The sequence below is a fragment of the Peromyscus californicus genome, unplaced genomic scaffold (assembly GCF_007827085.1).
Source record: "Peromyscus californicus insignis strain IS unplaced genomic scaffold, ASM782708v3 Scaffold_4__1_contigs__length_199733344, whole genome shotgun sequence".
NCBI classification, from domain to species: domain Eukaryota; kingdom Metazoa; phylum Chordata; class Mammalia; order Rodentia; family Cricetidae; genus Peromyscus; species Peromyscus californicus.
This window is the reverse complement of record NW_026294562.1, coordinates 55,987,684-56,003,113: the sequence shown is the minus strand read 5'-3', so window position 1 is coordinate 56,003,113 and position 15,430 is coordinate 55,987,684. Positions and strand designations below refer to the sequence as shown.

General features: G+C 49.4%; 2 protein-coding genes across 3 annotated transcripts; both read left to right on the top strand.

Moving 5' to 3' along the window:
• The first annotated feature begins 44 nt into the window (after positions 1-44).
• Positions 45-3,902, top strand: Ccdc87 (coiled-coil domain containing 87). The gene has a single exon (XM_052762321.1). The coding sequence runs from the start codon at positions 64-66 to the stop codon at positions 2,626-2,628; it is 2,565 nt and encodes an 854-aa protein (XP_052618281.1). The 5' UTR covers positions 45-63; the 3' UTR covers positions 2,629-3,902.
• A 6,216-nt stretch (positions 3,903-10,118) lies between these two features.
• Ctsf (cathepsin F) lies at positions 10,119-15,310 on the top strand. Of its 2 annotated transcripts, none has more exons than XM_052711959.1 (14): positions 10,119-10,481; positions 10,687-10,785; positions 11,066-11,150; positions 11,243-11,304; positions 11,429-11,504; positions 12,368-12,481; positions 12,604-12,749; positions 12,838-12,934; positions 13,015-13,095; positions 13,846-13,965; positions 14,042-14,106; positions 14,204-14,294; positions 14,639-14,697; positions 14,777-15,310. In XM_052711959.1, the coding sequence occupies exons 1-14, from the start codon at positions 10,263-10,265 to the stop codon at positions 14,849-14,851; spliced, it is 1,389 nt and encodes a 462-aa protein (XP_052567919.1). In that variant the 5' UTR covers positions 10,119-10,262; the 3' UTR covers positions 14,852-15,310. The 2 variants fall into 2 exon arrangements, with proteins under 2 accessions (XP_052567919.1, XP_052567918.1); XM_052711958.1 differs by having other exon boundaries at positions 12,368-12,490.
• The last annotated feature ends 120 nt before the right edge of the window (positions 15,311-15,430 follow it).

Here is a 15,430-nt window from a genome sequence, read left to right as displayed (position 1 = left end):
CCCTGGTTTCCTTAGTAACCATTTGGCGTCCTCCACCGGCTCAGCGGCGCCACCTGCGTAAAGATGGAGCCACAGAATCAGGAGCCCGACCTCAAGCCGGTTTACCACCGGTTGCTGAGTCCGCTGTCTCTCTTCCCCCGCAAGGCGACGCCTCCAGAGCCTCCGAAGAGACGCTCGCAGGAGGTCTCGACTTTGCAATCTATCCCGCTCGCGAAGCTAAAAGTGGGACCGCTGTGCCGCCAGGTATCCAAGCGACTAGCAGGCAGCGGGCGGGCGGCGCGGGTGACTCCCAAGGATCGACTCCGACTCACCCAGGTTATCCTAGATGAGCTGAAGTGCAGCTGGCAGGAACCTCCTACAGATCCTATTTTGAACTACGAGAACAACCAGAAGCTGCGGAAGCGGTTGGAGTCCTACGTGCTGATCTGTAGTGAGCAGCTCTTCATACGCTACCTGCACCTGCTGGTGACCCTGCCGGCCACTAGAAGGGTCTTCACTGAATCGGCCACCCTCAGCCGGTTGGCAACCAACCTTGCCAGGGATTGCACAATCTTCCTCACCAGTCCCGATGTCTACCGCTGCCTGCTGGCTGATTTTCAGACCCTGCTGAATTTAGAGCAGACCCGGAGAGGCATATCCAAGCTGCGCCCCCCAGTCTGTCCCCCTGGGACTTTCAAACTCTGTCCAATCCCCTGGCCCCACAGCACCGGCTTGGACCAAGTGCCATGCTCTAGCCTCAACCTGAACTACCTTGTCCAACTCAGCCGCCCATGTGATTTCCCCAGTGAGCCCGAACCTGATCCAGTGAAGGAGCTGAAATCTATCCCCCAGCTGAAGGGTAAAAATCGGCTCCTCTGGGTGCCCTCCGCAAAAAAGGAAAAGGAAGTTGAAGTGAGTTCCGCACAGATGGTACCACTGCCTAGCCATTCTCCTCCTAGCAGTGAGATTTCCCACTTCCCCACTTCACCAATCTACCCCAGGCTCCTGAGGGGCCAGTCCATGCCCTGTCTTCGTGAAGGGTGGAATCTGGCAGATGAGTTGGGCCTCCCTCCTCTCTCCCCTCATCCTCTCACCCCACTGATCTTGGCTCCAGAGAGTAAACCACTGCCGTTTGGGGACCTGGCGGCTGAGGATCTGAAGCAGAAGACAAAGATTATGGCAATGGAGTGGGCTCGCTACTCACCACTGGAATCTGGCCTGCCCCCACTCCTCGGGGTCCTTACCAGGCGCCTAACTGCCCAGCACCACATAGAGAACCTGCAGCAAATGCTGAAGAGCCTGCAGGAAGAAGAAGCCTCCGGACAGTGGGATCTCCGCCCCCCAAGAATCGCTCCACTTCACCCACAGCCAGTGACTATTACGTTGAAGCTACAAAATCAGGTCGTGGTCCAAGTAGCTACTGTGCAGCTCTCTGACAGACACTTTTCTGACACTTTCCACGTTGAGGGGGCTGGAGTCCTATACAACCATCTGGCTGGGGAACTGGATTGCAAAGCCATCGAAGAAATGGATTCTGATCGTCTTGTTGGCAATAGCACCAAAGAGGTGTACAAGGAATTGATGAGCCGAGTCTCTACTAGTCACCTCTCTTTTGATGAAGGACCCCAGATTGAGCCCTCGGCAGATAAAGATTGGTCCATCTTCCTGTCCTCTGCTTTTATATACCAAGATAAACATAACCCTGTCATCAACCATGATCTGGTTGGACTTTATTCCAAGAGATCAAGCACTCAGCTGTTGTGCCCTGAGAAGACGCCTTCTCCCACATTACTCCAAAAGGGCAGAAGCTGGGACAAGTGGCCAAACAAGACTGTATGGATGAACTGGTGGAAAACCTCTGTGTCTTCGGAAGACTACTTAAAGTACCTCATCACTCAGGAGACAGATTTCCTCCATGTCATCTTCCAAATGTACGAAGAAGAGGCTTCTGTGGAGATACCGGTCCCTGCCAAACAGTCCCTGGAGATCCAGCACCCTCCTCCGCTGCTGGAGGATGAAGAGCCAGACTTTGTGCCAGGAAAGTGGGATTGGAGCTCAGTGATAGAGGACAGCTCAGGACCTGGGAAAGCCCACATCCTAAATCTGCAGCAGCGTCTAGAACGACTGTGGGTCGTGTTGGAAGTCCCTGACCAGAGCCGGCTGGACATGGTCATTAAGTACAGCTCCAACGCACGCCTGCAGCAGCTACCAGCATTGATCAGGGCCTGGGAGCGGGTCCTGAAGCCCATTCAGACACGGGAGTTGTTGCTAGGGAGACTGGAGTGGTTTGAACGACAAGCCTCTGACCCCAACCGGTTCTTCCAAAAGCCTGATTTGATGCTGAGTCGACTCCTGGAGGAGAATCAGATCCGGAGCCATATCCAAAGGAAGCTCAGTCTAATGGAGTCTTCTTTGATTTCCTTGCTGGAAAAGATAGAGTTAGTGTTTGGGGAGCCAGTGACCTTCAAAGGGCGACCTTATCTAGAGAAGATGAAGCAGGACAAAGTGGAGATGCTCTATTGGCTCCAGCAGCAGCGGCGGGTTCGCAATCTGCTCCGGGCCCAGAGAGCCTTCCACCAACCGTCCATACTTGCAAGGAGCCGCAGCCGGGCTTTAATAGCTCCTGGGAATAGTCCTATTGCCCGCTAAGGAGACCAAATGTCCTCAAAGTCCTTCCTCACCCCCCAAACACCCAGACACTCACATAGACCTCTCAATGGCTTTAGAACAACTATGATATTTCTACAAGGGACTGAGATTCTTTGTCTTGGCATTCTAGATAAAAGGATTCCCCAAACCTGGTATTCCATGTATGTCAACAGTGCCGCACAATACAACCAGAATCCCTTATCAGGTGGTCCCTTGGAGTTCATTATAACAGAGAAGGTCAGGCAGAGCAAGTCATGATCTTGAAAATAATTGTTTAGTGTCACTATCTTACTATATTAAATTGGCTGATTAGAGCTCCAAGTCACTCGTGTTTAGGCTCAATAGCATAATACTTAAGTGCTACAGCTCTGATATTAACAGATGTATGTAAATCCTGTCTGTATGGCTTAGGTCAAGTTGCTAAACTTCTCAGTACTTGTCAAATGAGGAGTTAGGTCCCAGTTGTGACTTCTAGTGCTCACACATTGTTGGCAGGGCTGAAACATTTTTTCTTTCTTTTTCCTTTTTTTTTTCTTTTTGAGACAGATTTTCTCTGTATATCCCTGGCTGGAACTCACTCTGTAGACCAGGCTGGGCTCAAACTCAGAGATCTACCTGCTTCTACTTCCCAAGTCCTGGGATTAAAGGCATGTGGCACAGCTACCAGCTTAAAGCATCCTTAATTAGATTTTTACTTGTTAATAAAAGCACTTGGTATATAAAAATGTGTACTGAAAAGTAAGTTTCTGGGGCTGGAGAGACAGCCTAGTGGTTAAGAACATGTGCTGCTCCTCCAGAGGTCTGAAGTTCGATTCCCAGCATCTACATCAGGCAGCTTGCAACCACCTGTAATTCCAGCATCTGACACTCCTGGCATTATCTGGCACCTGCACATATGCACACAGACATATACATGCACACTCATACCTACACAATTAAAAATAATAAAAGTTAGCTAGGTGGTGGTGGTGCATGCCTTTAATCCCAGCACTTGGGAGGCAGAAGCAGACAAATCTCTGAAAGTTCAAGGCCAGCCTGGTCTACAGAGCAAGTTTCAAGACAGTCAAGACTGTTACACAGAGAAACCCTATCTTGAAAAACCAATAATAATAGCAACAACAATAAAAAACAAAAAGTAAGTTTCTTTTCTATCTCTAATCCTCAATTTCCTTCCTTGCAGATAACAATTGTTATCATATTCTGTATTTAGCAAATATTTGTTGAGCATCCACAAGGTGTTAAATTCATAATCTGTATGTTGCTTTCCTCTTTGATCTTTTTGTTTTTTTGTTTGTTTTGCAATAAGTTCCAGGGAATACAGTCATCATGGAGGGAAGGTATGATGACAGGCACAGGGTATGGTTGGTCACATTACATCTACAGAGAAAGAGGAAGGCTAAATCTGTACAAGCTGCTGCTGCTTCTCCTCCTCTTCCTCTTCTTCCTCCTCCTCCTCCTCTTCCTCTCCTCCTCTTTCTTCTCCTCCTTCTTTGGTTTTTTTTTTTTTTTTTTTTTTTTTTTTTTTTTTTTTTTTGGTTTTTCGAGACAGGGTTTCTCTGTGTAGCTTTGCGCCTTTCCTGGAACTCACTTGGTAGCCCAGGCTGGCCTCGAACTCACTTAGATCCGCCTGGCTCTGCCTCCCGAGTGCTGGGATTAAAGGCGTGCGCCACCACCGCCCGGCTCCTTCTTTGGTTTTTTGAGACAGGGTCTCACTATGTAGCTCTGGCTGTCCTGGAACTTATTATATAGATCAGACTGAACTTAAATTCACAGGGATCCACTTGCTCCTGCCTCCTGAGTGCTGGGATTAAAGGTGTGCACCACCATGGCTGACCTATCTATAGCTGGAGTTTTCTCCAGTCCTGCCTGGGCCCTCAGCCACTCAGACCAAAATAAACACACAGAGGCTTTTTATTAATTAAAACTGTATGGCTTAATGGCTCAGGCTTCTTGCTAGCTAGATCTTACATCTTAAATTAACCCTTAATTCTTATTTATGTTTAGCCACGTGGTTTGGTACCTTTTCCCAGTTCTGCCTTCACATTCTTGCTTCCTCTGTGTCTGTCTGGCGACTCCTGACTCAGCCTTCCTGTTCCCAGAATTCTTCTCTCTTTGTCCTGCCTGTACTTCCTGCCTGGCTACGGCCAATCAGCACTTTATTTATTAACCAATCAGAGCAATACATTCATAGCATACAGAACGATATCCACAGTGCCTATCTTTCTTCTTTTTATGCAACCCAGGACCCTTGTCCTTGGAATGATGCTACCTCATTTAGCATTGCCCCCACCCACTCAATCTAATCTAGATAATCTATCAGACATGTCCAGAGACCTGTCTCTTTGGTGATCTTAGATCCTATAAAGTTAGCTGTATTAATGATGATGCCATCAGTAAGTGAATTAAAGAGCTCTTCTCTCTCTGTGTCTCTCTGTGTCTCTCTCCCTCTCTCTCTGGTTTTTGAGAGGGGGTTTCTCTGTGTGTAGCTCTGGCTGTCCTGGAACTCACTCTGTAGACAAGATCTCTTCTCTTTGTTTACATTCTACTGGCAATAAACAGACCATAAACATGGCACTAAGCACATGGAATAATACAATGTTCAATGGTGGGAGTACTGTGGGGAAAAAGAGAAAAAATATTAAGGGAAGGGGAAATTAAGGGTGAGTAATATTTTAATTAAGGTGATCAGTGCAAGCCTCACTGAGAAGACAAAATCTGAGCAAAGGCAGAAGGTGAAAAACAAAGCCTGTAGACCCCTGGGAGAACATTCCTGACAGCCATCAAGGAGCTAGCTCCAAATCAGCAATGCTCAGGCTGCTCCAGGGACAGCAAGGTGTCCTGAGCCAGAGGAGGGGAATAAGAGGAAGAGGCGGACCAGACAAAGTTGTTGCAAGATACCAAAAGGCAGGGCCGGGGAGATGACTCAGCAGTTAAGAGTGCTCACTGCTCTTCCACAGGACCCAAGTTCAGGTCCTAGCACCCACATCAGGTGGCCCACAACCTCCTGTAATTCCAGTACTTGGGAATCCAATGACCTCTGACTTTATCAGGCTCCAGGCATACACATGATGCACATAAACTCATGAAAGCACACACACACACACACACACACACACACACACACACACACACACACACAGTCTTTAAAAAACAAAGATGCCAAAAGGCAAGCTAGACTATGTGAGGTCTGATAAGCCATCGTAGGCACTGTTTCAAAGGCAGCCTACGTACACAGGAAGCATATATACATGCATTATGTGTTCAAGTATTTATAGCTACACCAGTTGAAGAATGGTATGCTATTTTCTCCCTTGCTCCCCTTCCCCTTGCCTTTTTTATAAACTGCCTCAGGTTCTATATATATAGTTTTGTCTCCCTATATATAGGTATATATACTAACATGTAAATAAGAATGTATGCAATATATAATATAGCTGCTTCATTTTATTTTTTACTGTGGGGCCCAGGCTTGCCTAGAACTCTCTCCATAGCCCACTGCTTCATTCTTTTGACAACCATACAGTATTCTGTGCTTATATTTCATTTAATGAGTCCCTTGTTACTGGACATTTTGAGCCAAAAAGAATGCTCTGAAAATCATATACATGCATTTAACATGTGAAAATCTCTAGTTCCTAGAGGTGGAATGTGTAATTATTTTTGAGACAGGGCTCATTATGTAGTTCTGGATGGCCTAGAACTTGTTACATAGATCAGACTGGCTTCCAACTCACAGAGGTCCACCTGCCTCTATTTCCCAAGTACTGGAATAAAAGGCTTACACAACCATACTCAACCTAAGGATAATTTTTTAATTTTAATTTTTAAAGCTTTATTATCTAAGAGATGAAAAATAGCTCCTTTGTCAGCCAGACGTGGTGGCACACACCTGTAATCAGAGCACTCATGAAGATGAGGCAGGAGGATTGCCACAAGTTCAATACCAGTTTGGGTTATGTAATGAATCTGAGGTCAGTCTGGACTGCAAAGCAAGAACTTGTCTAAAACAAAACAAAAAAAAAACCCAAAGAAACAAACGAACAAAAAAACTATATATGAAATTTCTTCTTTGTGGGCTGGTAAGATGGCTGAGCAAGTCAAGGCATTTGCTGTCAAGTCTGACGACCTAAGTTGAATCCCCAGGACCTACATGAGTGGAAGGAGAGAACTGGCTCCCACAAATTGTTCTCTGGCCTCCATGAGCATAGTGTACACACACACACACACACACACACACACACACACACACACACACACACCACACTTCTTTGTGTGTGCACATACGCAGGTATGTTGTGGGTGTATTTTAGACTGGAGGTCAATTTTAGGTGTAACTGTTTAGGAGTCCTCCACTTTATTTTTTTGGACAGGATCTCTCATTGGCCTGAAGCTCAGCCAGTAAGCCAGGCTCAGGGCCAGTGACTCACCTACCTCTGCCCCCCAGCCCATGCCTAGCTTTTTAGACAAGAGCTGGGGGTCAAACTTCGGTCTTCATGCTTACATGGAGACACTTTACCAACTGAGCTATCCCCTAGCCCTGTATCTTTTTCCTTACCTCCTTTTTTTTTTTTTTTACAGTGTCTCACAATGTTGCCCTGTATTGGTGAAATTATTAAGGCCACTCCACGTAGTTAAAAGAGAGGTTTATTTTGTGGGGTAACTTACAAGTGAAGGGATAGGTAGGTTGCAGGGTCTGGGAAGACGCAGCGCAGTCCGACGGTGTTCTCTGGAGAACTCTGCTCGGTCTACCTCCAGTGTCCAGGGTCCAGGAACCAAGAAAGCTCCCCCATCCGGATCTCGGGTCTTCAGGGGTCCTCCCTCAGCTCTGCCTTGTAGGCATGACAGTTACCTAAGCCTCAAAGGGGGTGGTATTTCCAGGTCAAAACTGGAACGGCTACCCACAACAGCCCTGGCTTGCCGAGAACTCACTATGTAGACCAGGCTAGCCTCAGACTTACAGAGATCAGCCTGCCTCTGCCTCCTGAGTGCTGGAATCAAAGGTGCATACTATCACATCCCGCTTCCTACCCTTATTTGAGGATGTCATAATGAAACCTTTATTGTACCTACTTTTTATTTCTTTCATTTTCAAGATTATTATAATTACATTTCTTCACTCCCTTTTCTCCTTCCAAAGCCTCCCATATACCACTCCTTGCTTTCTTTCAAACTCATAGCATCTTTTATCACTAATTACTATTACATGGATATATGCATATACATATATATTCCTAAATATAACTTGCTTAGTCTACATTACGTTATTTGTTTTTTGATTATTTTGTTGTTTATTTTTGAGACAGGGTCAATCTATTATACAGCTCTGGCTACAGGACCTGGCTGTATAAACCAGGCTGGTCTCAGATTCACAGAGAACCACCTGCCTCTGCCTCCCAAGTGTTGGGACTAAACACCACACCTGACTGAGTAACATTATTTATAAGTATGTTTTTAGGGCTGACAATTTGGTATTAGACAACCGGTTGGCATGCTCCTCCCTGCAGAAGACGATTTCTCCAACTCTCAGTGTTCCTTAGTTGCCTGTAGATCTGAGGCCTTGGGGGCTCCCCCTGGCCCCCTACCCCGTTCCCTTTAACACGTCTATTAACGTTGTCCTAGTTCAGCTCATGTTTAGGGAGTCATGTTGGTAAGACTTTATGGGTATAGTTTCTGAGGATACTAGAAGACACAATCTCACAGAAAACTCTCTGAGTCTCTGTAAGATTGAAGAGCAATATTTTCACCCCCTCTTCCAAAATGTTCCCTGAGCCTTAGGTCGGGGAGTGTTTTGTAAATGTAGCCATTTGGGACACATCTCTACACAACTCTACATTTTAATTGGTTGTGATTTTCTATACTACTCTCTGTTTGTTTCAAAGAGAAGTTTCCTTGATGAGGGGTGAGGACAACACTTGTCTGGGAATCAGGACAAATGTTTAGACTGTGGTCAGGGATAGTGCTGGTTTAGTAAAGTGGTTGTAGGTTCTCCTCCAAGATCCTTGACCTCCCTAGTCCTGAGTAGCTAGCTGGCTAAGTTCCCAGCACCAGGCATTGTTCCCCTCTTGTTCAGTGGGTCTGAAGTCGAACTAGACAGTTGTTGGTTACCACCGAGGTACACTTGTCACCACTGCACCTTTGTGGTTACTGTGCCGTGCTGGCTGTTGATGTGGCACACGGTGTCATAGGACTGCTGATTGCTTCCCTCCTTCCTTCCATGGAACCTTGCGTGGATCTTCCTGGTGTGACATGAAAGCTGGTCCTCAGGAAGGAGGCATTCAGGTCATTTCCAGCTCAGGGGCCTTTGGGCCCTGTTTCTGAAGAGTATGGTGTCTTCAGCAACAGGGACTCACCTTCCACCTCTGGGGGCCAACCAAGGTCAATAGCAATAGGCTGTATTTTTTATTCTTTCCTCTTTGGGGGTGGGCGGGGTTGAGGCAGGGTTTCTATGTAGCCCTGGCTGTTCTGAAACTTGCTCTGTAGACCAGGCTGGCCTCAAACTCAGGGGTCCACCTGCTTCTGTCTCCCAAGTGCTGGGATTAAAGGCATGTACCACCACCACCCAGGTTTATTTTTAACAGCTTTAACGGCAAGGATTCAGACAAGATGCTCTGGCCAACAGCTCCCTGCCTTCCTGCTCCAAAACCAGTAGATTTTTGTATCCAAGCAAAAATTTATGGAAAATTCCTTTCTAGTAATAAAAACCCTCCATTCCAGTCCCTCTTCAAGTGTGCCTGAGGCTTATAGCACTCATCTTGGGTTATGGTCCTTTTGTTTATTCCCACATGCTTTTCTACACTTTGGATTTTTTTTATTTTTCCCGTTTTAGGTTTTGATGCTGTCCCTTGGCAGCCCTGGAACACGGTGCTTAAGGCACGATCCCACCTTGTGCACATTGCTTTGTTGATTACTTGTATGATTGCTTCCTAACAGCCAGATGCATGGGGGTTGGGAGTGGGACTCAGACCTATATAGTCTAGGCTCAAATTCACTATGTATCCAAGAATGACCTTGAACTTCAGATCTTGTCTCTTCCTCCAGAATGCAGGGATAACAGAAGAGCCTCACCATGCTAGGTTTATTCTGTGCTGTGCTGGGCTTTGTGCATGTTAGACTCTATCAACTGAGCTACATCCTCGGGTCCTAGGACCTGTAATATTACTGACCATCTCCTGAATGACAATAGGAGCCTCAAAGGAGCAATCAAGCCGCCAAGCCAGGCTCTGGAGCCAATTGCCTGGATTCAAGTTCAACTCTTTAACAGAGCCCTCTGTAAACTTCTCTCCTTACTTGTGAAACGGGACACCACCTAACTTCACAGGTCTGCCATGATTAAAGGGATCTGTCTTTTATTGCTTAAGATAACGATGGAATAAGTGGTGGGTTCGAGTTTTATTCTCAGCCTTGTGTCCTTCTCCCCACCCCATAACCCCGCCCCACCATCCCCACGTGCTCCACGTGCCTCGCGTAAATAAGCGAGCGCGCAGGCGCCAGGAATCGGTGCCCATTGGCCGCCCCGGCGCTGTCCAGGGCCGTGGGGAGACACTCTGTGGCCTCTGACCGCGGGCTCCGCCCCGGGTCGGTTGATCCGCGCGTCTTTGGGTCGCTAAGTCCGGGCCAGGGGCTTCGCCCTGGTCATGGCGCCGCTGCTGCAGCTGCTATGGCTGCTGGCGCTGCTCCGGGCCGTGGCCCTGGTCCCGGTCCCCGCCAAGCCCCGGGCCGACGACGAACAGGCCTGGGATCTGTCGCCCCCGGAGCTGCTGGCGCCCGCCCGCTTCGCGCTGGACATGTACAATTACGGCCGTGCTGCGGGGATGAGAGCCGTGCTGGGGGCCGTACGCGGGCGCGTCCGCCGGGTGAGGACGCGTGGGGAGCGGGCGCGGGGCCTGGGCCCAGGAATGATGCAAGGTGGAGTTTGACTTAAATTTTGGCTGTTGTCCTGGACCGTGAAGGAAAGGATCGGTGCAGGCTAAGACTGGATAGGGAAGCACAGGTGGGCTACAGGCTCCTAAGAGGAGCAGAGTGGGGGATGGCTGTGCCAGCCTCACCTTCTCCATCCAGGTGGGTCGGGGCTCTCTGTTCTCCCTGGAAGCCACAATGGAGGAGCCACCTTGCAATGATCCGCTGGTGTGCCTGCTCCCCGTGACCAAGAAAACCATGGTGAGTGATGTGGTCCCAGCTATTGTTGGCCCAGGCCGGCAAGCAATTGGAATGATGGGTCCTGTGAGGAAGCAGAGGTTACCTCACTCTGAGTTACTGGTTAGAGATCAAGATGCTCTGAAAGGGTGGGTATTTGGGTGCTGGTGTCTGCTGCTGGCCAGGGCCTCCTTCCACCAAGTCGTGATTGCCTTCTGTGTGGCCCTCCTTTGAGGAGCGGCTAGCTGCTCTTGCCAGGAGCTTGTTCCAGTCTGTCCCCAGACTGTTCCTTCTCTCCCACCAGCTCTGCAGCTTCGAAGTCCTGGATGAGCTAGGAAAACACATGCTGCTGAGGAGGGACTGTGGCCCAGTGAATACGAAGGCTACAGGTGCTGGGATAGCTCAAGGAGACTGGGATAGCCCAGACCATACTTGACTCAGAATTCAGCCTTGATTGCTTCTCTGTTCCAACCCTATCCAGAGTATGGAAATGAGACTTTCAGCTCATTCCTTCCGATGCTGAACAAGGATCCCCTTCCCCAGGTGAGGAGCCTGTATCTGGGAGAGCCAACTGCCCCCTTATTTCTCTTCCCTTTACCCTCAGTTCGTGTCCCCGGGGTCAGGCTGAACGCCTTGTAAACAAACACCCACCCTTTTGTCTTCCCAGGACTTTTCTGTAAAGATGGCCACAGTCTTCGAGGACTTCATGAATACCTATAACCGCACTTACGAATCAAAGGAAGGTAGGACCCAGCCTTGTCTGTACCTGTCCCAGTCAGACTTGGGCCTTCTCCTATCATGGCACTTTGATATTGAGGAAGGAAAGGACACAAGGACCTTGTGTCTCTCAAGGACCCCCAATCCCTGAGTTCTTATCCAGCTTTCTAGGCAGCCATCTTGTCAAGGAAGAGTGGACTGTCCCCTCCTTCCATCTTACCTTCCTGGCCAGAAACCATGGGCTTCCGTCCCTCCAGGCAGGGTCGGGTAAGGTGGAGACCAGATTTTCTCTGTTGGATTTCCTTTGTCATCATGGCCTTTTCCATAACCTCTTCTGGGTGACACCCTTAGGTCTCATTTTGGTCAGTGCTCCGGTTTAGGCTCCCAAAGTTGACCACACCTCCCACCTTGTCACTTTGTGGTCTGCTTCCCCATGTCGCATTCTACCTGCCCCAGGGATCTGTCCTTACAAACAGTTTCAGGGGCTAAGGCAGTGACTCAGTTAATAAAGCCCTTGCCTTGAAAGTGTGAAGACATGAGTTCAATTCCCAGATCCTACCAGAGAAGCCCAACAAGGTGGCCTAGGCAGCAGTGAAATGGGAGGCAGAAACAGACTCATGACCAGCTAGCCTAGCCTACTTGATTAAGTTCTAAGCCAGTAAGAGACCATTTGTGAAACAAAAGGGAAAGACCCTGAGGAGTGACACCAGAGGCTGTCCTTTGATCTACACACACACGCTCACCACACTCACTCTAACACACTCAAAAGTTTCAAGCTCAACCCAGAGTCTACCTCTCACCTGGGGAAAACTTGGCTTGCTAACCCCATTTATGTCTCCTTTTATGATCTGTTTGGTTTCAAGCCTCTCTCCTTCTCTTTGGTCCTCAGAAGCCCAGTGGCGCTTGACTGTCTTTACCAGAAACATGATGCGAGCACAGAAGATTCAGGCCCTGGACCGTGGCACAGCTCAGTATGGGATCACCAAGTTCAGTGACCTCACAGGTGGGGACGGTGAGCAGAGCCCTCGCAGAACTTAGAAGAGACTGGGCCCTGCTCCGGAAGCTCCTCATTTGGACTAGCATAAAATATTCACCCCTCTCTGCCCTGCCCACCTCTACCTACAGAGGAGGAATTCTACACCATCTACCTGAATCCCCTTTTACAAAAGGAGCCTGGCAGGAAGATGAGTCTAGCCAAGCCTGTAGATGATCTCGCCCCGCCCGAATGGGACTGGAGGAAGAAAGGGGCTGTCACTGAAGTGAAGGACCAGGTTGGAGTCCCAGAAGTGGGGATGAGAAGGCAAACTGCATGGGGCCCTGAAGAAAGGGAGAGCCTTGACCATGTCCATTGTCTTGCAGGGCATGTGTGGCTCCTGCTGGGCCTTCTCTGTCACAGGCAATGTGGAGGGCCAGTGGTTCCTGAACCAGGGGACTCTGCTCTCCCTGTCAGAGCAGGGTGAGCATCCTGCTCCAGCCCCCTGACATTAAGGCCAGCCTCTCCAGAGGACCCCTTGGAACCAGCCTTCTGTCTCCTAGAGCTCTTGGATTGTGACAAGATGGACAAGGCCTGCTTGGGTGGATTGCCCTCCAATGCCTACACAGCCATAAAGAATTTGGGTATGCATTATTTTGGTCAGGCGGGGCAGCAGGTGCTGCCTCTTTGCAAGAGGGAGAGATGGGCGTGGGCGTCACACAGAACTGGGTCCTGGTCCTTAAGTTGACCCTTTTTGGCCAAACTTCTACAGCAAGTCAGTTTTGTCAGAGCCTTAGTTATCTCAACTGTGAAATGGGATATACAGTGTCCACTTGGTATGATTGTCTCAGTGTCAAGTGAGAAAATAGATGTCAAGATTCTGTTACATGACAAGGACCCAGTGGATCTTGATGTTTTCACTTCCTGGAAGTCTGTGTTCTTACTATGCTAAACTGGACAGTAACACATCTCTCTCCCAAGGAGAGGTATTAAATTCAGCCGTGGGCTGCAGTAGTAGAAGGATCGTGAGCTAAGGAACTGAGATAGCTTACAAAGAAACTGGTCCAGGAGCCCAACAAGGGTCTGAGCTACATTAGCAGTAGACTATCAGCGCAGGACAAGCAGCAAAGGACAAAGTGCCAGGAAGCCTGGGATGAGGCCTCAGCAAGGAGGCAGAGATGGGAGCGGAGTCCTGTCCATGCTGGTTAATGTAGCCCCTTCCCCACATCCTTTCATCCCGAGCTCTGTCATCTGTAGACTGAGGAGAGTCCTCAGAGGCCTGGGGCCCTGGGAGTATGTAAGGAACATGTGGCTTCATGTCTGTGGGATGCTTGGCACCCTTCTGTCTGGGAGAACACGAATGAGTGATAAACAGGAGTCTCCTCATTTTCCAGGAGGGCTGGAGACAGAGGATGACTACAGCTACCAGGGCCATGTTCAGGCCTGCAGCTTCTCGGCACAAAGAGCAAAAGTCTACATCAATGATTCAGTGGAGCTGAGCAAGAATGAGAACAGTGAGTAGGGGCTGGAGTGGGTCCAGGTTGATGCTGCTGGGCCCAAGTAACCACTGACGCTGCCTTCCCCTCTCAGAGATGGCAGCCTGGCTGGCTCAGAAAGGACCGATCTCAGTCGCCATTAATGCCTTTGGCATGCAGGTGAGGCCCTGGTCTCTGAGCTCCTGCCCCCTCTCTTGTCTCTGCCTCCTGCACTCACCCTTTCAGGCTGGCATTCTACCCCCTGTTTTCTTGTCAGTTCTATCGCCATGGGATTGCTCACCCTCTCCGGCCCCTCTGCAGCCCCTGGCTCATCGACCATGCTGTGTTGCTGGTGGGCTATGGCAACCGTGAGTTCCACCGGTCTCCTGCTTATCCTTCCATCCACTCCAGGCCATAGTCAGGGGGTAGATAGCAGCTTCTTAGGCCTTCTGAGGGGAACCTCGGGGTAATGCCTGGGAACCTGAATCCCAGCCTCAGAGAAATACACATGCCTTTTGTAGACAGGAAAGCTGGGGCTGTGGGAGGTTATTCTAGAGGTAACTGGACAAGTGCTCTCTCCAAGCCTTATAGATGCATGGGGTCTCTCTGAGGACGGTAGGTGGGCCCCTTGGCTCTTTGCTATTTTCATAGTATGAGTATCTGAGTGGAGAATTGGGGCCTCTGACTCCTTGTATTCTGTGTGGCTTCCAAGGCTCCAACACTCCTTATTGGACCATCAAGAACAGTTGGGGCAGTAACTGGGGTGAGGAGGTAAGTTTTGCCTGGTTGGCCCCTGACCCTCCAGCCTCACTCTACCTAAGCACCCTCACCAAGTCCCACTGTCCCTCAGGGTTACTACTACTTGTATCGTGGGTCTGGCGCCTGCGGTGTGAATACCATGGCCAGCTCAGCAGTGGTGAACTGAGGGACTTGCTGGCACAGGACCTGATGCTGACCACAGTGGCCCCTTCCTTAGCCTGACTCATCCCCCAGGCCCCTCCTCCGGAGGCACAGCTGGCTGAGGGACAGGCACTTGGTACCTCAGGGTGAGCAGTGGGCCCTGGGCCCCTTCTTTCCTCCCTCTCTCCCTCTCATGTCCACCTGAAGTTTCTTAGCTGCATCTTTATTGAATTGTGGTAGCTAGGAGGATCCTGAGGTGAAGGAGGCTTTCATGGAAGCCAGCACTGGGGCAAGAACCCCAGGCTCGGGTAAGGTGCAGAATGAAAATATTCTCATCATAAACCTCGCTTGGTCTTCAGCAGGCCCTGGCTTCCTGCCTTTGTTTTCCTCTGTCTGATCCTGTAAATTTTCTGGGTCCCTTCCACATCCAGGAAACTTGTAAGCAGCCTTCTCTAAGAGCAATAAAGAGGTCTCCTGCTCTCCAGTGTGGTGTAAGTGCTTAGTGTCCAAGGGATCCCTAGTGGGTCAAGTGGGGTCCGGAACCAAGAGGAGATGGGAGAGGCCCACAGCCTGGTCTTTATTCAGAACACAGTGCTGGATGATC